The 25,137-nt window shown below is 35.4% G+C and overlaps 1 protein-coding gene across 4 annotated transcripts; it reads left to right on the plus strand.

The window, feature by feature from the left end:
• The first annotated feature begins 3,842 nt into the window (after positions 1-3,842).
• Positions 3,843-25,137, plus strand: phf11 (PHD finger protein 11). 4 transcript variants are annotated; one of them, XM_058786560.1, is made up of 22 exons: positions 3,843-4,187; positions 4,357-4,461; positions 16,557-16,678; positions 16,752-16,792; positions 17,629-17,672; positions 17,893-17,915; positions 18,028-18,083; positions 18,299-18,372; positions 18,544-18,572; positions 18,717-18,748; positions 18,914-18,984; positions 19,339-19,379; positions 19,477-19,532; positions 19,658-19,743; positions 20,158-20,186; positions 20,293-20,324; positions 20,420-20,448; positions 20,932-21,022; positions 21,131-21,286; positions 21,338-21,658; positions 24,496-24,567; positions 24,779-25,137. In XM_058786560.1, exons 1-22 carry the CDS (start codon positions 4,062-4,064, stop codon positions 24,853-24,855), a joined length of 1,713 nt encoding a protein of 570 aa, XP_058642543.1. In that variant the 5' UTR covers positions 3,843-4,061; the 3' UTR covers positions 24,856-25,137. The 4 variants fall into 4 exon arrangements, with proteins under 4 accessions (XP_058642543.1, XP_058642542.1, XP_058642544.1 ...); XM_058786559.1 differs by having other exon boundaries at positions 3,844-4,187; positions 20,423-20,448; positions 21,131-21,658; positions 24,779-25,135; XM_058786558.1 differs by having other exon boundaries at positions 3,846-4,187; positions 21,131-21,658; positions 24,779-25,131.

Below are 25,137 nucleotides of genomic sequence, written 5' to 3' on the forward strand. Positions count from 1 at the left end.
TCTGCCGGTATTGGCCAATCACAAAAGTCGATATTGCACAGCCAATATCACTGAATATCCCACTATGTTTTATTATTATAATTACGCTACGTTTATATGGCTATTATATTGTAGACTATTGAGTGGATAAAATATAGAAATCCTTTTAATGAAAAAAAAAATATATATATAACCCCCCCCCAATATTCAGAGGCGATGCTTCTTCACCGTTGCTTTGAAACTGCACGCGCGGCACACACACATACGTCCAGCTACAATAATGTATCATATTAATTTGAAACAGCAACAGAATATTTGTCACAAGCATTGATTAAAACAATGATGACACATGAAAAAAAAAAAAAAAACGACTTAAATTCTGGACCTTTGGCAGTGAGGGGGGGTTCGTTCGAACCACCCGAACCCCCCCTGCCTACGGGCTTGATATCACGATATTTTTAAGAAAAATCACGATTCACGATTTTATCACGATTCTTTGTCATGTTGGTTTTACTATTTTGCAAGTTGTCTGAGCATTACAGCCAAACTAATTTCCCTATTATAAAGACAAAACCTTTCAAGATAACAAAAATATTTAAAAAAGAATGGTGGATATTTAGGCCAAAGTGGGCGAAGATAAAAATCTTTGTCATTATTTTATATTTGTTATTAAAAAATGAGAACAAAGATACACATTACAAATACACATACTATACAAATAAAACAGTGTTTTATTTTCAGGTACAATAGGTGTATTTAGCAGGAGCATTCAAGAAATTGAATCAACAAATATAAAAATAAAACACTATATAGATTGATTCCTATTAAATCAACTGTATTAACGTTTTTCAGTCAAGAGTAGTGAGTAATTTTTCTCTTTGTGTTTTATTAACATTGAAGGAATAATTAACCCCAAAATAAAAAGTGTTTTATATTTATACCATCATTTACTCACTCAAAAGTTAAACCTGAATGAGTTTCTTCTGCTAAACATAAATGCTATTTTGAGAAACGTGGAAAACCAAACAGTTGCTGGTCCCCAGTGACTTATTCCATAGTATTTTTTTTTTCCTTCTACCAAAAGTCAATGTGGACCAGATATTATTTGGTTACCCACATTCTTCAAAATATCTTCTTTTGTGTTCAGCACAAGAAAGAAATTAATACAGGTTTGGGACAACATGCGAGTTAGTAAATAATGACAGAAATTAAATTTTAAGGTGAACTATCCCTTTAATGACAGTCGGCAGCATGTTCAGTACTGCCCCTTTAAGACATGCACGCATCTAATATACAGAGGCAGGCATCCGTTTCTCTCAGCTGTTTACTTACTCATTTTGGATATAAGCAACGGAGTCTATACATAAACCTTGTGTGTTTTGACAGTATTAGTGCACAAGATAACTTAGTTCAGTAATCAGGCACTTTTTGACAGGCTTTAGCAAGCGCGCTCGGGTGTACGGGCTCAGAAAAAGCGCACGTCAAACCGACGCGTGAATAAAACATTTAACCGGCAAGGCTTTAACACTAGAACCGCCAGTGGTCGCTGTATACCTAAAACCGCCAGCGGGTAAATTTTACCCGCACACATGGCAACTGTTTTTATATGGCTAAATAACATATTATTTCACTGTATTATGCCACTGTCTTCACAAAGAAGTGTCTAGAGTCATGAAATGTCTCTTATGTCTAGTCGTCAACTATATTTTTACCCTGTTGTTTTATGTTCAAGACTTTTTAAAGCAGCCTACACTAATCCATAATGGTCAGTAAGCTAAAAAAAGAAAAAAAAAGCCTGCACTGACAACGAAAATTAGAAGGTACTAAATATTTGGGTGGTGTAATATTATAATACAATGTCATTAATCAATATTAGGATAACCCATGTTATTTAAATTACTAAAATAGCCAATAATGAGCAGTAATAATTCTCCACAGGCATAGGATGATGCTATGACAAATTCAAGCGTACAGCTTCACCTAGGCCCAATTATTAATTTGTTTAGTTATATCATTTATAATTTGAATGAGAGAACAATACCAATAATAACCAATAATAAAAATATATATATATGTTCATTACATCATAGATCGGATTTTTTTTTTCTTCAGGAAACGGCCAGACTAGACGCATAATTTACCATCACACTCTCCATCACTCATGGTATTTAGTGTTTCTAATACCTACCTTCCATAAATCGCCTTTTTTTAGTCATTTTGACTTTATTTATGAAACTGATAACCGCTAAATCAGTGAGTGAAAGGCGTTGCCTAGAAATGTACAATGTTAAAGGAACACTCCACTTTTTTTGGAAATAGGCTCATTCTCCAACTCCCCCAGAGTTAATAAGTTGAGTTTTACCGTTTTTGAATCCATTCAGCCGATCTCCGGATCTGGCGATAGCACTTTTAGCATAGCTTAGCATAGATCATTGAATCCTATTAGACCAGTAGCATCGCGTTCAAAAATGACCAAAGAGTTTCGATTATTGATTATTATGCTGGACTGGGAGTATAGTTCCTAATCATATCGGCCTAGAAAATCGCAACTTTTCATTTTCGCCGGTCTTAGTACACGATATAACTACAGAAGAGTCAAGTTTTAAATAGGAAAACTATCGAAACTCTTTGGTCATTTTTGAACGCGATGCTACTGGTCTAATAGGATTCAATGATCTATGCTAAGCTATGCTAAAAGTGCTATCGCCAGATCCGGAGATCGGCTGAATGGATTCAAAAATGGTAAAACTCAACTTATTAACTCTGGGGGAGTTGGAGAATGAGCCTATTTCCAAAAAAAGTGGAGTGTTCCTTTAAAACGCAAGCGGCAAGAAAACGACAGCGCGAAAATACATGCATTATATAGCGGGTAAATTTGACCTTTATAGGTGTAAATTTATAGGTATAAATGCTCCGTTTTTTGATCTGGTTTTATCAAAATAATTTTTAACAATATTGGGTTGTAAATTACATAATTGTAGTAAAAGTCAGTGACTGGGAGACTTGAATGTTTTGTTGAAAATCTGTTGCTCATTTGAAAAACAGCCACGGGTAAAATTTACCCCGTGGCGGTTCTAGTGTTAAAGCAGATCCGAATAATGTACAGTATATTGAGACGGAGGAATAAGAACTGCAGCTGATAGAATGTGCCTGTAGCACGATACTACGATATTTCTTCAAAAGCAGATCGTGGAGACATTTTTATCGTCCACGATCAAAAATCGTCATATCGCACACCCCTACTCTAAAGAAGTGTGTTTTCGGTTGTGAGGGAAAGATAACCTTGTTCAGCTTCCCAAAAGAACCCAGCGTTAAGTGAACAGTGGATACAGTTTGTTTTTCCGGGGCAGAAACGGAGTTTCTCAAGTGTTTTGTTGACGAATGTTTTATAAACAAGGCCCAGTTCGACGCTGGATTTGCACATCGTTTGATGCTGAAATATGGAGCAGTCCTAGCTATAAAAGATCCCGGTCATGATTCAGAACTGCAGACGGTAAGTGAAGCGGCATCAAATGTCTCCGTTTTGTTGGTGATCGGTGCAAGTGCACGTCACTCCGCCCACACGGCACGCCTCCAGGAGCTCGGCTTTTTCCGAAGAGAATCGTAAAGCTGTATCTTTCTTTTATAAATATGATAAAACTAAAGACTTTTTGGAGATATGAAGGGTGCAGTACTACTCTATAGGTACTCAAGATTAACATGAGATTGGGTGAAACTGTGTGTGTTAGGTCCCAAAATAATTGCTTTTACATGGTACTTTTCTCAGCACTGGTCTTAATGGGCCAATCACAGTGGTTTGTGATTACAGGAAATGAAAAAAAAAAAAAAAGCTTTGGCTTTTATATAAATTGATTTAGTTTGATGTTTGGTTGAGTTTGAAGATCTGTTTGATTGAATGTACTGCCCGAGATAATCGAGATTACTGTCTGGAGCTGGAGTATTTAACAAGAGTGTTTTTATGCATGCAAGATGACAAAGATCAAAATGACCCGCCTTCTACGCAATAAAATGAAAACGAAACTGAAAGAAACATTGCAATGAAAACGTGAATCGTAGTTGAATGTCATCAAGCAGAGCTCAACATGGGATCAGATCAGTTTAAATTTCTGAATAAAATTATTTGTGCACTTTGCGAGAAATCAGACGAAACTGAAATCACCGGGCCTCTCTCTTCCAAAGGCAACATCTCCGCACATCAAAACTGTTTGGTATGTTTTCTTATTGCATCCGTTACAAAAATTTACTGTAGTTGTTAGTGCTGTTCGCTGACTGTTACGCATAGTTTTGTTTGGGTTAGGTTATGTGTTTCACCTTAATCTAGGCAAGTCAATTAAGAATTTAACTTTTAAAGCTTATCTTATTTTATTGTGTCCTCAGTTGTTTGCATCAGGGATCTACTGCAAGAATTCGCCCACCTACGACGACCTGTTTGGTTTTGATGTAGATGATGTAAAGAAAGAGCTGAAGAGAGGAAAAAGACTAGTAAATATCATTGCAAAACCATATGCACAACACACATTGACTGCCTCTAAAACGTTGTAATTAATTTTAACTGGTTAATATTTTTCTCAAAATATATTGTAACACAGTTTCCATACACAATACTTTAATGATAAACTACAATAGTAGGGGTGTTGAAATTAATAGTTGCATCGATGCAATCGCGATGCGGACATGGACGATTCTGCATCGTTTGCAATAAATCTTATTTATTAATAATCTTATTTATTATAAATCTCTGGAGACAATCGCGGCGGGCTTGCACAGGATATGCGCGAGACATGTGCGCATTGCTTGACAGTGCTTCCACTATGAAGGTAAATTTGGTGCAAAACAACTGAGCGTCTGTGACAGCGGAATTTGTAGTTGTAGAAAATAGTCACACATGTGTATCAGCAAATTTGAGGCCACAGACAAAAGTTGCGAACTTGTAGATTTTTTTCTCTCTCCCACAAACACAACACTACAGTTACACCTTCTCCAATCCTTCATTGCAGATAAACAAATCCTATTCTACGAATCACAAATCAAGAAACTCGTACCTCACATGTTTTGCTACTATTGCTGCAGTGAATATGGTGCAAAACACACTCACACACCTGCATCAAAAATGTGAAGTCGCGGACGAATTTTGTACATCCGCGAATTAGTATTTGAATCCTTGCAATGAGATTTGCACACTTGTAGAATGTTTTCTTACATATATATATATTTTCTTGGATGCTTTTTCTAGCACAAACACAAGTACATAAAGATAACGGCTTGAATCTGCTGCAACGAGTCTCAGATGCTGTTTTTCACTTGCAAATTACAAGTTTCGCGCACTCTCCCTTTTGCACCACATATCTGTGTGACAAATGGTGCAAAAGTGATTTGTGCATCTGTAGAGGCAGCGGCGGCCAATCTGCAGAGATCACAGAATTTCGGCCAATCAGAAGAGCTTTGGGCGCCTATCAGCAGGGAGAAAAAGAAAAAAAAACTTTCGCGAGCTTGAGCATCTTCCGGAGCGGAGAGCGACACAATAAAGGTGTGTTTCTTTCTTGCTTTTTCTGAAATCACTCACCGTTATACTGTACAGTATATTTGTTTATAGTTTAAATATGAAATGAGTTTAGCTCTAACCCTGATAAAACTCACCTACCTGTAGCCTTCTAGTAGTCCTAATCAGTGTTGGGCAGTAACTAGTTACTAGTAACTTAGTTACTGTAATAATATTACTTTTTGCAGTAACTAGTAGTGTAACTAATTACTAATAAGATGTCAGTAATAATATTACAGGTACCATCCATAAAACAGCTTAGTTACTTTTGATGCCTCAAAAGATTTAAAATCCAACAATCAAATAATTCCTAGATTTATTTTCATAATTTTCATGACTCGCACATGCATGTGATGTCCCCAGTGCAGCAGGCAAGCTTGGAATATGGAAAAGCTTACATTTAGCAGATATAAATATTGCATTATATTGAAAAAAGATGATCTGAACACTGATGTGTAAGTTGTGGCTTTACTTTACTCCGGCATTACATCCCACCCAAATCCCTCTGATCAACATGTGCTACATTATATTACTATTATTAAAAATCTTTTTGAAAAATTAAACAGTTTCTTACAAACTTATGTGTTTTGATAAAATACATAATGAAATGTATATGGGTAATGGAGAACTTACAATTCCAAAAGCACCTAGCAACAAATTGAGCTATTTTTAAAATTTATTTGGAAAGTTTTAGCAACTTTTGATAAATGATTTAAACGATAAGAAGGCACACATTTTTCATCTAAATTACTCAAGAGAGAACCAAAAATGCTTAGCAGTACACACATCACGTGAATTAAGTTAGCTGCTATTTTCAATTGTTCAATTTAATAATAATAATAATAATAATTTTTAATTGATGATACACCTTGTTAGTAGCTTGTACCTGTGATTGTTGATCAGTTAGTACACTGTAAGAAAAATATCTAGAAAATGGAAAAGCTTTCACTAGCCATTGTAACCCTGTAACCCAAACACACAAAATACAGTGTAATTGAAAAAGCAGGTAAAAAAAACCTTGTGAAAAATCGATATGGAAAATTCCTTCACATTAACAGAGTAGATCGTGCCCTATTTTACAGACTTTTCTTAGAGTGTGGCAGACTAACTAACTGATAATACACTGCTTAAAACTATAATTGTTCAGAATGTGTAGTTTTACTAGTTTACTAGGTAATCATAATAAAAAACTTACATTGTATTTATAAAAAATGTGTAAGTGTTCAATAATTCAATGTTGTATTTAAAAATAGTTATATTTTAATATTATATTACATTATATTATTTTACAACCAAATCTAAATTAACATATATAAAATATATTTTATGCTGCAATTTGATGTAGTCACACAATTTTGCGTCGTAATTACATAATGATGTTATCGCACAATGACATCACAACGTCATTTAACAACTTTTAGCAACAAATCGGCCTTCCTTTAGCAACTTCTCCTGAAAATTAGTTGGCAACACTGGGTGTGTTTGATTAGGGTTAAAGCTAAACACTGCAGGATAGTGGCCCACGTACCAAGTTTGCCCATCCCTGCTTCAACTCACAAAGAGGCTTCATAAAAGATAAACCCGTTAATTAAATAGATTATTATGAGAGTGTCATATACAAGAAAATGCACCTTTATTGGTATTTGCTGCTGTCCGCTCCGGAAGATGCTCGCAGCTTTTATTATTTTATTATTATCCCCTGCTCTTTCGGGTGCCAACGGATATGCACCTAAACTACACTGTAAAGAGTTTGCTGTAAATTTTACTGTAGCTGGATGTATCATTACTGTATTCTCATTTAAAATATTATTCCTGTATTGTCAATATTAGTACTGTTCAGTTTATTTAAATGTTTTACCTGTATAAAACAATGTAATTGCAGTACAACACTATATACCATATTATTTTACAACCCCAACCCCATAAAGATCACAATAACTCATTAGCATTTGTCTTTATAATATTCTTTTTAATTGTTGAACATGTTCTTTTTAAAAATACAAATGACAAATCTTCATCTCTAGCATGCACTAGCTGAAAAAGGGCATCACCACAGTCCCCATGGGGCAGCATGGCAAAACAGACTTCACAGAAATAAAAATACAGTAAAAATATGTTTGTGTTGTTGTGTTAAATTTCAGTAATTTTGGCAAAGTTGACAAGCTCTCTGATGAGAAACACCATGAGGGGATTCAGGCTGATGCTTTGTCTTTGCACCCTCTTTCCAGAACTCCATCTGGTCTGTGACTCTGAATGGTATGCCACCAGGGTTGATTCTCGGAATGAACCTGCAAGCACAAGAAAAAACAATATTTCAAACAAGTGCTTACAGAATTTGCCCTAACTGCCAGATTTTATGCTGTATGCACTTCGAGATTAATAAAAACACTATATACTCTCTGAATGGACCTACAAGGAAGGTGCATAATTAGTTGATAATCCATCACAAATCATTAAATTTATAATCCATTCCTTATACTGCATTCCTGTAGATCAAACAGTAGATCAAAGTCAAGTCAAGTCATCATTATTTTATATAGCGCTTTTTACAATGTAGATGCTGGAGAAGAGTCAGATTGTACAGATTACTCATCTGGTTCCTGAGGTCTTGTCCCGATGGCCGTCTAGGGGACAGGGTCTTCACTGGGGATCAGTCTCTGGGGTTCAACTAGGTGTCCTGGTCTCCGCTGACGTTCAGGGCTGTAGAGGTCATCTCTAGGTGCTGATCCACCATCTGATTTGGATACGGACTGGATCTGGTGACTGCAGTGACCATCTGATCTGGATACAGTCTGGATCTGGTGGCTACGGTGATCTCGGAATAAGAAAGAAACCGACTAATATTAGCGTAGATGTCATTCTTCTTACGATGTAACAAGTACCTCGGGTGTTATGGGAAGTGTTCCCGGTTCTGGTTGATCTAATTAATGCAGCCTAACAATCCTTTAACAGATTTGAATATTAAAAGCGTAATAGTGTGTTATGTGTACGCCAGGTTAAAGAGATGTGTCTTTAATCTAGATTTAAACTGAGTGTGTCTGCCTCCCGAACAGTGTTAGGTAGATTGTTCCAGAGTTTGGGCGCTAAATAGGAAAAGGATGATTTTGATATTCTAGGTATTATCAAGTTTTGAGAACGGAGTGGACGTGAAGTACTATAGTGTGATAAGAGCCCGCTCAAGTACTGAGGCGTTAAACCATTCAGGGCCTTATAAGTAATTAGCAAGATTTTAAAATCTATACGATGTTTAATAGGAAGCCAGTTCAGTGTTGACAGAACCGGGCTAATGTGGTCATACTTCGTGGTTCTAGTAAGAACTCTAGCTGCTGCATTTTGAACCAGCTGGAGTTTGTTTATTAAACGTGCAGAACAACCACCCAATAAAGCATTACAATAATCTAGCCTCGAGGTCATGAACGCATTAATTAACGTTTCTGCATTCGACATTGTGAGCTTGGTGTTATATTGCTGAAATAATGGGGTTGATTATCAAGGGAATGTATAATGATTTAAAAAAAAAAAAAAAAAACTTTAACTAGTTTACTTCGGCTAACATACCAGCTGATGTTATCAGTTATGCAATCACAAAAAAAGCCTCCAACTGGAATGTATTGCAGATGACATAATCCAGACCACAAACTAGAAAATAATAATAATAATAATAAAAAAGCAGTAATTGAAAATACTGTTTGGGTAACTTAACTCAATAACATGTGTACATAATGCAGCACAATTTGCTTTGGATTAAAGCATCTGGCAATGTAAATATAATGTAAAATCAAATGTATTTTGGGTTACCTAATTTCAATAAAATTGACAGCTGGCCATATTGTGATTCTGCCCTTCATAGTCAGCATCCCTCTTTTTGCTTGGAGCAATCTCCTGTAACAGAGTCACAATCCTGTTAGTGTTATTTTAGTTTATGGTCAGAAAAAAAAAGGGGAAAAAACCACCATACAATAACAGAATTTACAGGTTATAATAAAATAAACAACATTCATAATATTTCTTAGCCAAACTTCCCATATATTGCTAGTCCGTTCCTATACAACCCGTTCTGTGTGTTAGTGAGCAGCAGCCAGTGTCTAATTCAGCTAATATAGTAGTTGATGGCAGTTTACTCACCTGTTGTTACCACCTCTATGATTCAATCACAGGAAAACACTCCAATACACCTCCGTTGCAAGTGACATACCAATAGATTAAAACCTGAAAATAAAATACAAAAGATGTACATAACAGCGATGTGTCTTAGCTCATTTTTCTTTACTATTTTCACGTTAGCTCGCTGTTATGTAACGTCTGACATAACCTGCGATAAAAAGGCAGTGTAGAGTTATGTTTCCCTGATTAAAAATTTACTTCGAATTTAACCAGTTGATGTAATCACTGTCGCGATGGCTCCAAAATACACCCTCGACGTTGCAGACGATAAGATCCACAAACTTGAACATAAAAAACCGAAGAACTATAAAGAATAACAAAAACCTGATACAGTGTAGCTCTTCTGATTTGTCGAAATTCTGTGATCTCTGCAGATTGGCCGCCGCTGCCTCTACAGATGCACAAATCACTTTTGCACCATTTGTCACACAGATATGTGGTGCAAAAGGGAGAGTGCGCGAGACTTAATTTGTAATTTGCAAGTGAAAAACAGCATCTGAGACTCGTTGCAGCAGATTCAAGCCGTTATCTTTATGTACTTGTGTTTGTGCTAGAAAAAGCATCCAAGAATATATATAGGCTATATATGTAAGAAAACATTCTACAAGTGTGCAAATCTCATTGCAAGGATTCAAATACTAATTCGCGGATGTACAAAATTCGTCCGCGACTTCACATTTTTGATGCAGGTGTGTGAGTGTGTTTTGCACCATATTCACTGCAGCAATAGTAGCAAAACATGTGAGGTACAAGTTTCTTGATTTGTGATTCGTAGAATAGGATTTGTGTATCTGCAATGAAGGATTGGAGAAGGTGTAACTGTAGTGTTGTGTTTGTGGGAGAGAGAAAAAAATCTACAAGTTCGCAACTTTTGTCTGTGGCCTCAAATTTGCTGATACACATGTGTGACTATTCTCTACAACTACAAATTCCGCTGTCACAGACGCTCAGTTGTTTTGCACCAAATTTACCTTCATATTCCACCCGCCGTTATTTCAGTCTTTTACTTTAGATATGCTTTCATTTATGCCATTTGGAATGCAGTACGTAGCTATTAGATGCACGAAACTCACGTACAGCGAGACTTTCGCGTGCGCTTTGTGTGTGTTTGTCCTGGAGCTCGCGGTTGCGGTTAAATGCACTTGCAGCTCCGAATACTTTTATGATACGAAATTGATGTAAACTGTCAGTTATGTTTTCAGAACAGGACAAACATCTGATATGTCGAAATAGATCTGTGCATTAGTAGGATGCAGCCTATTAAAGCTACCACAGTCTATGAACTCATGATAATCAAACGGTAATAATGCTGAGGAAAAAAGAAAAACCCAACTATGATTGACTGTAAACTTTCTGATAAAGCACTCTCAGATACCGAAAGTACTTTTTGTTTATTCCTTGTAATTGTCTTTTCCCCCTTTATTACTTTATATTTGCTTGTATGTTTTTGAAGCTATATTTACATGGTTAAATTCTTAAAGGGGTGGTTGATTGCAATTTCACTTTTTTAACGTTAGTTAGTGTGTGATGTTGCTGTTTGAGCATAAACAATATCTGCAAAGTTGCAGCGTTGAAAGTTCAATGCAAACGGAGATATGGTCTTTTAAAATTCTGGAAGTTTAATGCCTACAATAACGGCTGGTAAGGGACTACAACGAACTACTTCCCGGGTCTGATCACTGACCCAGATAAACCCCGCCCTCGGGAACATGTAACGAAGGGGGCGAGGCCATGCTGTGCTGCTTTAGAGAAGAGGAAGAGAAAACTAGGGTTGCATGTAAAAATCTATTCATATATGAATCGCGATTCTGTCTTCTAACGATTCTAATGGATTCACAAGTTTCAAAATCAATGTTCTAAAGCAGCGGTTCTTAATACAGTTCCTGGCGTCGCCCTGCTCTGCATCTCTCTCTCTCTCTCTCTCTCTCATTCAGATCGTCAGATCAGCTCCAACAAACTGTTCCAATTATACATTTTCACATAGCAATGAGAATCATTATACATGGACGCGTGTGCGGTTGCCGTACTGTATTAAAGCTTTAATCAGAATAAAACCGTAAATTAAAAGCTAACATAAGCAGTAGCATAATAACAGCGTATGAGACAACAAACAAACAAACATACCATTAAGAGCCGTGCTTGCACAGGTTCTGCGCGATCCTCTTCACTAATATCCTCTGCATCTCTATCAGGCTCAAAATGATAAGCAATATAGACAACGACATTGTTTACAATACAACCGGAGCACATGCCGCTGAGCTGAGGGGCGGGACATTTAGACGCACGCTCGGCGGTTTAGCGAATCCAGTGTTGCCAACTAGTTTTCAGAGAAAGTTGCTAAAGGAAGGTCAATTTGTTGCGAAAAGTTGCTAAATGACGTTGTGATGTCATTGCGCGATGACGTCATTGCGTAATCACGGCGCAAAACTGTCTTGCATCAAATCTCAGCTAAAATATATATTTTATGTTAATTTAGATTTGTTTGTAAAATAATATGCATAATATAAAATTAAAATATAAAAAATTGTATTTTAAAATACATTGAATTATTGAATACTTACACATTTTTGAATGATTACAATTTAAGTTTTTGTTTTATATACCTAGTAAACTAGTAATACTACACATTCTCAACAATTATGCTTTAAGCAGTGTATTAGTAGTTAGTATGCTACACTCCAAGAAAAGTCTGTAAAAAATAGGGCACAATCTACTATGTTAATATGAAAGAATTTTCCGTATTGGTTTTTTTTACCTGCATTTTAAATTACGCATTGTGTTTTCGGGTTACAGGGTTACATTGGATAATGGATAATGTTCTGGAAAATTACTTGTAGCCTATCTTTTCCATTTTTCTTACAGCGTACTAACTGATCAACAATCGCAAGTACAAGCTACTAACAAAGTGTATCATAAATGAACAATTATTCAGTTATTATTATTATTAAATTGAAGAATTGCAAATAGCAGCTAACTCAATTCACATGATGTGTGTACTGCTTGGCATCTTTGGTTTTCTTTTTGTGTAATTTGGACTTATCAAAAGTCATTTATCAAAAGTTGCTAAAAGTTGCCAAATAAATGTTAAAAATTGCTAAATGTGCTGCTAGGTGCTTTTGGAAGAAAAAGTTGCTAGGGTAGTCTGAAAAGTTGCTAAATTTAGCAACAAAATTGCTATGTTGGCAACACTGAGTGAATCACAACACACTGAGCCAGCTAACCAAGTTCAGTTCAGTTCAGATCATCTTTATTCATTTCCCGAAGGCAATTTGGTTGCAGCACACAAACATTCCACATAAACAACACACAATACAAAAGTCCATTTCCTTCCTAAAAAGTCTTATCTTAAATTTAAAAATTTTACAGCTGAGGGGATAAATGAATGTCTAAACCGATTTGTTTTACTAGTCGGGGTTCTATAACGAATACCAGAAGGGAGAAGGTTAAACTCATAATACATTGGGTGGGAATCATCTAACAAAATGCTCTGGGCTTTACCCAGAACCTGTCTATGATATAACTGGGCCATAGACATCTGCTTACTTCCCGTTATTTTACTTCCCTGATTTACCATCCTCTCAAGACAATTCTTGTTTTTCACATTTAGAAATTTAAACCAGCACAACAGTGAGAAAGATAACAGTGACTCAATATAAGATCTGTAGAACATGCACATCAATGTTTTGTCCACATTAAATGACCTTATCAATCAGAGCCCATCACGTATTTCTGAGGGAGGGGCTTCATAAAAACAGGAAATAATCGAGGCGTTTGTCAGAGAAGGGACAGAGCGGTGTGGAGTAAAGGTAAATTATATGAAAAATAATGCGTTTTTAAAAAAACGATGCATGAACACGTTAGACTGCACCCCATAAACACAATCAAGCCTAGAAAAAACCCAGTAAACCACCCGTTTAACAACTGCTTTGATTTATAATTAGTTTGTAATTATTTTAAAAAACCTTATAATAAAAATGCACAAAATAAATTTGATATAATCGTGATGCATAATGGTGCATCGTGATATTGAATCGAATCAAATCATGAAACTGTGCCGATCCCTATACAATAGATATTAATAAACTGCAGCTTAAGTGTAAATAAGTGTATTAGGGGTATTTTATGTGGCATGTTCTGAAAGAATAAATTCTGTACAATACATGTAAAGTTGCAATCAAAATTATTCAACCCCATTGACCTGCTAAGCATTTTGCTGCCGAGAACAAAATTGTATGAAACCAATTCAACAAAGGCATTGGTAAGCTATTATAGGAAGTTTATTAATACACATTTGAATGATTGTTGTGAGAACGTAAAGTTGATGGAAAATGAAAAAATTCTAATTGGCTCAACGCATTCATGTATAAAAAAATTATTCAATCCCCAAATTTTGTGCAGTATCTTTTATTCTTTATAACCTCCAATAAATGCTGCCTGTAAGTGCTTAGACGCTTCTGTCACATCTCTACTGGAATCTTGGCCCATTCTTTGTTTGAAAAGCTTCCAGATCACTGATGATCTTTGGTTTTTATATACTGCCACTACTTTTGTCAAATTACACCAAATATTTTCAATGAGATTTAAATCTGAAGACTGAACAGTCCACTCGAACATTCTATGACCAATCCTGAACCAAGCTTAAGTAGATTTGGATGTATAATTTGGGATGATTGTCCTTCAGGAAAGTCCATTGATCATCAAACTTCAGTCTCTGCACCGAAGGCATCACAGTCTTTGCCAAAATGACCAGTACTTCAAATAATATGTGATGTCCTTCATACAGTCAGTGTAAGCGAATTCCTGCAATAGCAAAGCACCCCCATAACAAGACTGGTCCACCACAATGTTTGACTGTGGTGATGGTGTTTTTCTGCTCATAAGCTTTACCTGATTTGCACCAGATGTACTGCTGATCCATGGGTTTGGTTTCATTACTCCATAAGACATTCTTCCAGAAGTCCACAGGTCTATCCAAATGAATCTTAGCATATTCAAGTGGGCTTTTTATGTTCTTCTTGCTCAAGAGTGGCACTTGGCATGATGTCTCAACACGAAGGTCATGCTTATACCCTGCGTGTTTCCTCCTTTCATCAGGTCATCTTCAAAGGCTTTGGTAATAAATGTAGGTTTTTCTCAGTTGCTCTGATCAAACCTTTTATTCCCCTTGATAATATTGTGCTTCTTCTTCAACATCTTCAAAGGTTTTCTGGTACAACGCATTTTAAACTTATGAATAAGCTGTGTCTCTAAGAACTTGTCTCTAGTTTTTTGAAAATCTTCTTGTAGCCATAGACTTTCCAATGTAATATAATAATTTCTTCTCTGTAACTTTTGTGAGAGCTCTATTGACTTTAACACATGCTTTACTTACTTTACTTTACTTTACTTTTACTTTACTTTTAGTCATTTAGCAGACGCTTTTATCCAAAGCGACTTACAAATAAGAAAAAGTAACTAAAACTAAAAGTTAAAACTCTATAAATACTAAATATACATACACATGTAAGAAAATAAAGATATTAAATAAAAATGACAAATGCATACAACAACATTTCAAAACTACACATTTAAATGTAAACAAAAAATAAAGCTAAAAACAATTCAAATACTAAAACAACAAAAGGTTTTACACATACAAAAGCCACACACATATACTTATATATACATACACACATATAAATAAATTCAATATATATATTATTTCATTTCCATTTAGTATGTTAAACTACTAAAATAACTCAAATTAAATCAAACTAAAATTTAATAAAAAAAAAAACTATGCAGACAATAAAAAAAACTAATAAAATGACAACATTACTACAACTGTAACTAAAACTAAAAGTTAAAACTCTATAAATACTAAATATACATACACACATATAAATAAATTCAATATATATATTATTTCATTTCCATTTAGTATGTTAAACTACTAAAATAACTCAAATTAAATCAAACTAAAATTTAATAAAAAAAACTATGCAGACAATAAAAAAAACTATGCAGACAATAAAAAAAACTATGCAGACAATAAAAAAAACTAATAAAATGACAACATTACTACAACTGTAACTAAAACTAAAAGTTAAAACTCTATAAATACTAAATATACATACACACATATAAATAAATTCAATATATATATTATTTCATTTCCATTTAGTATGTTAAACTACTAAAATAACTCAAATTAAATCAAACTAAAATTTAATAAAAAAAACTATGCAGACAATAAAAAAAACTATGCAGACAATAAAAAAAACTATGCAGACAATAAAAAAAACTATGCAGACAATAAAAAAACTAATAAAATGACAACATTACTACAACTGTAACTAAAACTAAAATAGATAACAAATACAAATCAAACTGCATTAGTTTATCCGTAATCCTAAAAAATAACACTGAGCCAAACACACATGCTAAAAAACAGCAATAACTTACAAATAGTAAGAAATGGTTATAAAAACTGAAACCGAAGTGAAACAAGTAGTAGGAAACATGCATGGACTAAATTTATGTATGTGTATTTATGTATGCTAATTCAGTTTGTTATAAAGTTTCCAAAGCTTAATTGTGTTTTATCACAATTTTGTACCATACCATACAAATATGAGATAAAAAATAGCAGTTACATAGGGTTTGAATAATTATGACAGCTATACTACAAAAACATTACATTATATATTGACATTATCACTTTTAATTTGTATTACTTTTGTTAATTATTACAGTCTCCAGAGTGTTGAATTATTTTCATTGCAATTCAGCATAGTACAACATTATACATTAACATGAATACTTCTGTACATTAAATGTAATATCATAGTCTTGTTTTTCAGTGGATGCATAACTGCTGTGTGTTTATTTCTAGCTTTGCCACCACTGTAAAAAAAACGGTGCTACAGCAGGATGTGATGTAAAACGTTGTAAGCGATCGTACCATTATCCCTGTGCCATAGAGGATCGTGGCAGAGCCCTTGAAGACCGTTTTATGTAAGATGAAAGATTTTTTTTATCAATCTGTTTTAGATGTAGTAGAATTCAACTAATTAATGTTTCATTTTAGTCTGTTCTGTAAATTACATGATCCAGAATCCCCCCAAAAAAGTAAGTGTTTCAATTTTAAATTCAGATATTCTATCATAAATAGGGGGTATTTGTATTTGTTTTAGTGATGCAAATTTGTTAGCAACTTGTGTGAAAATGTGAAATCTCAATATGAGAAGTATTGTAACATTTTCTGAGTTGGTGTTTTTGTTTACAAGGTTTACCAGACGGTCAAGGCCTAACATGAAAAGGCCTGACAGGGTCAGCATGCCCACACACACACACACTTACAGCCTCTTCATGAACACATACATTGACTTTTACCTAACCACATTACTGTTCATCTTAGAACATCACTGCATGCACAATTCTGAAATAAAGACATGTAAATATGACATTAATTTAGATTACAATGAGAAATTTTGGATGTAATTTCCTGTCCTTCCTTTTTCTTCATTTATTAATAGAGAGATTCTGATTCATCTACAGGGTAAGTGTGCTGTGTGTGCATTCTCGTCAGAACTGGATTAATCACAGAACATTGTCACATTATTAATTACAGTGTGATTATTTCAGATGATCTTGTGTTTGCACTTTTTAGGTCATCAGAAGTGAGTTTGCCCAAAAGAAGAAGAACTCTTGTTTCTTAGATTCTGGTAATTGTTAATACAGTTTATTATAGCTTTATATTAGACAGTACTGCAGTAATACTCAATAACCCAGTTTCAGTTATAAAAAGTAAGTGTTTCAATTTTAAATTCAGATATTCTATCATAAATAGGGGGTATTTGTATTTGTTTTAGTGATGCAAATTTGTTAGCAACTTGTGTGAAAATGTGAAATCTCAATATGAGAAGTATTGTAACATTTTCTGAGTTGGTGTTTTTGTTTACAAGGTTTACCAGACGGTCGAAGGCCTAACATGAAAAGGCCTGACAGGGTCAGCATGCCCACACACACACACACACACACACACACACTTACAGCCTCTTCATGAACACATACATTGACTTTTACCTAACCACATTACTGTTCATCTTAGAACATCACTGCATGCACAATTCTGAAATAAAGACATGTAAATATGACATTAATTTAGATTACAATGAGAAATTTTGGATGTAATTTCCTGTCCTTCCTTTTTCTTCATTTATTAATAGAGAGATTCTGATTCATCTACAGGGTAAGTGTGCTGTGTGTGCATTCTCGTCAGAACTGGATTAATCACAGAACATTGTCACATTATTAATTACAGTGTGATTATTTCAGATGATCTTGTGTTTGCACTTTTTTAGGTCATCAGAAGTGAGTTTGCCCAAAAAGAAGAAGAACTCTTGTTTCTTAGATTCTGGTAATTGTTAATACAGTTTATTATAGCTTTATATTAGACAGTACTGCAGTAATACTCAATAACCCAGTTTCAGTTATAAAAAAGTAAGTGTTTATTCAAAGATCTTTGTGTTTATTTGTCAACATGAGAATAATAGCTTGTTTTTGGCATGTTGATGACAGATAATGTAATGTGTAAAACATTAATAACACTGGACTATTATAATTTTATCATAGATGAAGAAATTGAATATATGTATGCTCCAGTACAGTCAGATATAGAGGACTGTACACCTCCAAATCAGAACAATGTGAGTTATCATTATATAATCTGTCTTGATGCATCATGTAAATGTCTCCAATTACACATTATCTTGTAAACATTTAATTCAAACTGCAAATTCACAACTTTTAGCAAAGACATGGCTATTTTAAAACTTGTTAGTAATATTGTTGTAATTTTTCTTTTTTAATTTCAATAGCCGTCAACTCCTGATCCTGAAAGTAAAAGGTATGCTGAACTTTATTAATCCACAGGAAGTATCCAGCCTGAAACATGTTTTAGGACGAGATATGATTAAGACTGTTGTCGTCCATTGTACTGACAAAAATTCTTATCCAAGTTCCTTAAACGAGTTTCCCTGTCTATTTACAGGCCCTGTGCAGAACCCAGTCCATCAACCACAGGTACAAATGAACACTGTGTGTGAAAGTAAAGGGTTATTTTTCATTTCTTACTGTAAAGAAACAAAGTCGCATGATTTTCAAAAGCTAATCTGATGATACTAATAGCTTATTGAGTCCATATGTACAGAGGAGTTTCTAGTATGAAATGCGTTTGTGTTTGTTAAGGTTCATTAAACTTAACGTCTGCTCAGAAGGCTTGTGGATCAGCAGACAATCCAGGAGAATCGCGTGGCAGGGTCAGTACCCACACACACACACACACACACACTTTAGCTTTCCTCTACATTAAGACATTTGATGTTTTCCTATAATAATAGAATAGCTAATTAATGTATCTTAATTAAAAAAATAAAAATGAATGTGTTGTTTTTATTGGGCCTCATCTCAGAGATGAGTGGCTACAGAATTGTATTCACAGATGATCATTTTACTTGTATTATGCTAAGGAACAAATTACACTGTATCAATAAACAGATATGATCTTGTCAGAATTATTTTAGAAGACAAATAAACAAATCTACTTGAAAAATAATGCTCGTTAAAAGTACAGCTTATTCTAATTTTGCCTTTTTTATCTTATTTAATAACAGAGTAAATATTATCCATATATGTACAGAGCATGTACATTTCGGTGAGTAGTCTGTAGAAAACTTTTAATTACAGAATATTGTCTAGTTAGTAATCACAGTGCTATTGTAATGATTCTGCATTTTTTTGTTTTTTTTTAGATCACTAAAAGTGGGAACGCTCAGAAAGGGAAAAAATAAAACCAATCTAGACTCGGGTATTTATTATATATTTAGTTTTACTTCTCTGTCAAATGGGAATATGAATTTTAGATATTACTTGGGCTGCATTAAAAAGTCATTAAAATCAAAACAATCTGAATAATGTGTCTCTCTACTTTAGATGATGAAAGCCCAACCAGCACTGACCTTGTTGTAGCTCCAGGGGTGTCAGATCTGGAGGACTCTGTGCTTCAAAAACAGCCCAGTGTGAGTCTCTTATCATAAAATTGGACTGTTTTGATATGTCCATATCTCCCAATGTATCGTATTAAACTTCACTGAAACTGCTCAGTCCAAATTAGAAGAGACAGTTCTGTCATTATTTACTCACCCTCATGTTGTTCCAGTCTTGTGTGTCTGTATTGGCTTTCAAAGCAAGACTGGACCCTATTGACTTATAATATAGACAAAATATCTGAGACATTTTTTCAAATTGTTTTATTTAGTTCCACTGAAGAAAGTCAGTCGTACAGGTTTAGAAAGACATGAGGGTGAGAGAATGCAAAAAAAAAAAAAAAGGCATTTTTGGGTGAATTAACCCTTAAAGATTTTAAATGAATCTTAAAAACATTTGGTAGTAAAATTGTAGCAATGAAGTGTTTCTCTCTTCACTTTTAATAGTGGTCCACTCCTGTGCCTAAAAAAACAAGGTATGTTTAGGATTTAGAACCATTTTGAAAGTAATACAAATACAAAAATACCATAATGCACCATGGTCGTTTGGCAAAAACTTTTTGCGTTTTCCTCTGTCTGCAGGCTGTGTGAAAAACTCAATCCATCAACCACAGGTACAAATGTGTTTGTATTTTTGAAAAAAAATTAAAAATTAACGAGAAGTATCATTTATCATTCCTTACTGTAAAGAAAATCTCATTATTTTCAGAAGCTGACGATGACACCGACATTGATTCAGTGAGTCTCTCTGTACACAACACATCACACTCATGTCACACCATAAACAAGCAGATGTATTTACTGATATTTTCGTGTCAAAAATGACAACAAAAACACAACACAAGGCCAATGGCACTTCGGAACAAAGGTATTGGTTACACATCTGTTCAATAGAATTTTTAATGTTTCTAAAAGAAGTCTGTTATGCTCACCAAGGCTACATTTATGTAATCAAAAATGCAGTAAAATTGTGAAATATTACTACAATTTAAGATAACTATTTGCTATTGTAATAAGTCTTATAATGTCATTTCTTCTTCTGAGGGCAAAGTTGTATCCTTGCCAAATAAAAGAATTTCTTTCAAAAAAAAAAAAAAAAAAAACTTTTCTGACCCAAACTTTTGAATGGTGTATTATACTCACCACTATATTCAGTCTCTCTTATAGCTCGCCTGCAGCTAGCAGTGTACTTGCTTACATTGTTCTCTCTCTCTGTCTCAGGAAGAGTCTCAGAGTTTGTTACCATTAAAACCGTACCGTATCACTATTCCCTGTAGCGTTATTTTGGACTCTGGACCCTCAGCAGAATCAGGTGTGTTCATCTCTCTTCTATTGTCCTGCTACTGTCAGTTCAATAAGGTGTAAACCTGTGCAAATACTTCTTTTTTTTAAAAAAAAAACCAGTATATCTGTGTTTCAGAGCACAGTCTAGAACCTTCTTCACCTGTCGGTGCAGCCCCAGCGGCTGTGTCTACCTCATCTGGGTCTGTCACTGCCCCTGAACATAAGGAAACGCCATCCACAAACAGAACTTCTCCACCGCCCACAGCTCCAAGTACTGAGCCTGTCTCACCAGGTACCATTTACTCTATGGCTACCCTGGACTATTTCACCTGTGATCCCTCAGGTCAGGCTGGGTCACCTCAGCATTCAAGCCCCACTGTAGACGTTCCAGAACTGCTAATATCCTCAGTACAAACAATCTCAGCATCTCGCTTCAAATCTGAGCAGCTACCAGTAACTCCTCCGGCGGGGGTTTCTTCATCACCTGGTCGTCCCACTGCAGCAGATGCTTCTGGTGTGGGTACCACAGTGAGTTCCAAGTGTGCCACCATATTTTGGACCAGATGTAATGAGGCCGGGTGGACTAAAGAAATCTTCTCAGAGCTTGTGTCTCAGCTGAGCAGTCTAGGAGAAAGAGTGCAGTCACAGAAAGCCAGCCACCAAGGTGAGAACAGCCTTGATTCAAACCAGTTTTGTGAAATATTCTGGGTTCAGTACAAGTTAAAGGTGAAGCGGCTTCTGCGCTACTTGTGTCACATAGTGGAATTACAAAAATAAAGCATGTTTTCAAACAACCCCAAACTCTTACGATTATTCATATCCTTACGATATATCCAAAGTTCTGTCATGAAACTCTAGATGGCGCAGTCTGATAGGTCTAACTCAATCTGACATAATGATATCATCTCATGGTGCGGCTGATTGGTCCTTTTTTGCATCAGCAGCCAATGAGCTCGCTGCTCAACATTCAAATACTTGGCTAGTGTTTGCTGTAGCAGTTGCAATGCGCTTCAGAAACCCTCCACCTTCCCCAGCTCCACCTGTATAGATCTGCTGTGTTTGTAGGTGTATCTGCTGTAGCAAATACATTATCGTGTACATTACCATGCTAAACTCTCAGAGAGTTGTCATGACAGAACTTATTTTATCTGGGACTTGACAGTAAAGTGGCAAAAACTGGAGTTTAGAAACTTCAGCAAGTTCAGCATCTCAATTGAAACCCAAACACTGAATCAAATTCCTCCATCTTGTAAAAGCATTACCATTGTTTACCCTCCTCTTACCTGGTTGTCTGTCTCTGTGTATTTAGGCAAGTCTTGCTGGTAACAAACCAATCAAAATTAATTTTCCCATGTAACGTGTCAGATCACAACCTGATCTCACAGAATTCCGTGTAATGTTCACGGACTTAATTAACCTCCCGAATCTGTGGTGGCATCACGGAATCGCCGAAAATTCTGTGATGGGCTCACAGAAGGCATCAGCCGTGGTCCATGCACGGATTCAACGTAAAAAGAGTGACTCCGATGCAGTTATACTTTCACTGGAGTACCTGACCCCACCCCTACCCTAAACCTACCCAGTTCTGAACAATAATGACGATAAATGTCCCAGTATCGCGTCGGCATATTGATGCTAAGGGTTTCCGTGCGTGGAGCACGGCTGATGCCTGTCACTTACTTACATTGGTATCACTTCTGTGAGCCCATCACGGAATATTTTTCTGTGAGCCCATCACGGAATTTTCGGCGATTCCGTGATGCCACCACAGATTCGGAGGTTAATTAAGTCCGTGAACATTACACGGAATTCTGTATATATATAATCTGTGTGTGTATGTGTTACGATGTAAGGAGGTCATATTCAGAAACCAATCAAACCGAAACTAAATCGCGTCGAAACAGGAAGTGAAGTAAACAGAAGAGAATGACAAAATAACGGTCCACATAACAAAACATAAACCTGACAATAAGATCATTAGTATATTTTTAGCCTATATACATACAGTTAGTTCCCCAGATAGCACACGTACGTCTGCAAGATGTCTGTTAAAGATCTGATGATCTGGAAAGCATCTGCTGTTTATAAACGTCTGACAGACGTCTGTAAGATGTCAGTTTTACATACACTCTAAATCATAAACATCTTAAAGACATCTAATAGACGTCTATTTGACATCTAAAAGGAGACGTCCAATAGACGTATTGCAGATGAGCAAACAGCCTAAAAAATACGTCTTGCAGATGTAAATGCAGACGTCAAATAGATGTCTCAGAGATGTACGTGTGCTATCAGGGTCTGATCCTCGAATCTGACTGACAATATACTTTTTCTGTTGATATTTCACCTGCGTGTTCTAGACGGCTGTCAGTCAGTGCAGCTTCATTGTTTCGCCTCAAGGTGGCGTCAAGGAACTGTCTTTAAACCGTTCATTCAACTACACGTTCAAAAGCGCTGATTCATTCAGAGATTTGTAATGAATCACGCTGTTTAAATCATTTTAACTTTGAGTGCCACTTTTAAAGCCTCAGCTGACCAGCAGAGCGTCGATGCTAAGACAAATTTCGCTTTCCTTGGACATGACAACCTGTTTTCACAAACATAACTCGGCCTGAAGAACAGACGCAGGTAATCGCGCGCGATCAGTCGATCTCTCTCTCATTCGCAGTCTGTTTAGGCTTGTTAAGTACACATTTACTGAACCTCTGTACAAATCAGCATGGTACACATTGTTATCATTACTCATATTCAGTACACATGCACGAAGTGTAAAACAAGAAGGGCGTAACCTTACGAAAAATAAAACACTGACATATCGCGGTTATGCTCGTCAATAGCGCGGTATTGCGGTTATCACGACAGCCCTAAGCGATGGACCCACACACTGGCTATAAAGCCTCTTGCTTTGTCTGCTAAAGTAGCTACAGTCCAAATTCTTGCTATAGGTTGACCTGGAAAGACACTGACGAATCTGAGTGGACCACACTAAACGTTTTTTGGTGCCTGGGAGGCTCAATGTATACCTTCTTTTTTGAGAGAGAAACCTATGAATGGAATACTTATAATAGTCATTGAACAATAAAATGGGAGAGCAATAAAATTGAGAGAAAATATTTTAACCAAAAATATTATAAACTTCACCTTTAAGCTCAATCAACAGCATTTGTGGCATAATCTTGCTATTAATTTTGGCTTGCCCCTTCTTTAAAAACAATCTGAGTTGCAGTGAATAACTTAAGATGGAAGTGACAGAGGCCAATCCACAAACGTTAAAATAAAGTTTCTCATTCTGAGATAATTTTTAAGTAAAAAGAGGAACGAGTCATCTTTTGTGTATGTGTTGATCACTGATCTATAGTCATTATACTGTTATATTGTCACAAACACTATCAGCTGATCTTGACTTGTATTGAACCTGAAATATCCCTGCATGTTCTTTAACCCTCAATAAAATACTGGGTTTTTGTTTATACGACTGAAAGGCTATGAATTATTCCACAGACTATGATGTTGCTCTCAAAGTATTGGGGGCATCTGGACGGCTGCCTTGCATTATTACTCAGCTGCAACAAGGTACAGTAATTGATTGTAACCACCTAAATCTAAAGCGTTACGTTATTTCAACCCTTTAACAGTAAGTTTTGAATTTATATACTTATCATTTGAATGGATAAATTAGTACATTTTTGTGCCTTGTGATGAATCACATATTAGAAAGTAGAATTGTTATGGGGACTTAAATGGCAGTGTTTCATGAGAATGACTTTGTTCTTTGTGTTTCCAGACCTGGAGAAACAGGAACAGGATTTGCAGAAGAAAAAAGCAGCGCTGAGGGATGCCAAAGCTGTACTAGATGTTTAATATTAACAATCTAACAGAATTTATATGTTTTATTATTTTTAGCAATGATTTTTTTTTTCAACGTTTATTTTTTTAAGTCCAGAACATTTCTGCAGTTTGCATATGTTTTTTTAATGGAAGTTTACAGTATGTCGGTGACAGAAATATCATGAAATATGTCTGCATATGCCATTTTGATATGATCATTCTTCTGTTCTCAGTTTCTAAATAAAACGGTTGCAACTGTACGAAACATTCTTTACAGAATGTCGTTCTTAGTATCTTGGATTGTATTTTAAAACA

Source organism: Onychostoma macrolepis, chromosome 09 (assembly GCF_012432095.1).
Source record: "Onychostoma macrolepis isolate SWU-2019 chromosome 09, ASM1243209v1, whole genome shotgun sequence".
NCBI classification, from domain to species: Eukaryota; Metazoa; Chordata; class Actinopteri; order Cypriniformes; family Cyprinidae; genus Onychostoma; species Onychostoma macrolepis.

What these genes read in the sequence shown, in the direction of transcription:
- phf11 (XM_058786558.1), top strand. Translation starts at nt 4,062, where the DNA reads ATGGGATCAGATCAGTTTAAATTTCTGAATAAAATTATTTGTGCACTT. An exon ending in ACAGAAAGCCAGCCACCAAG is followed by an intron (nt 21,659 to 24,495) that starts GTGAGAACAGCC and finishes ATTATTCCACAG; the next exon opens with ACTATGATGTTGCTCTCAAA. An exon ending in TATTACTCAGCTGCAACAAG is followed by an intron (nt 24,568 to 24,778) that starts GTACAGTAATTG and finishes TTGTGTTTCCAG; the next exon opens with ACCTGGAGAAACAGGAACAG.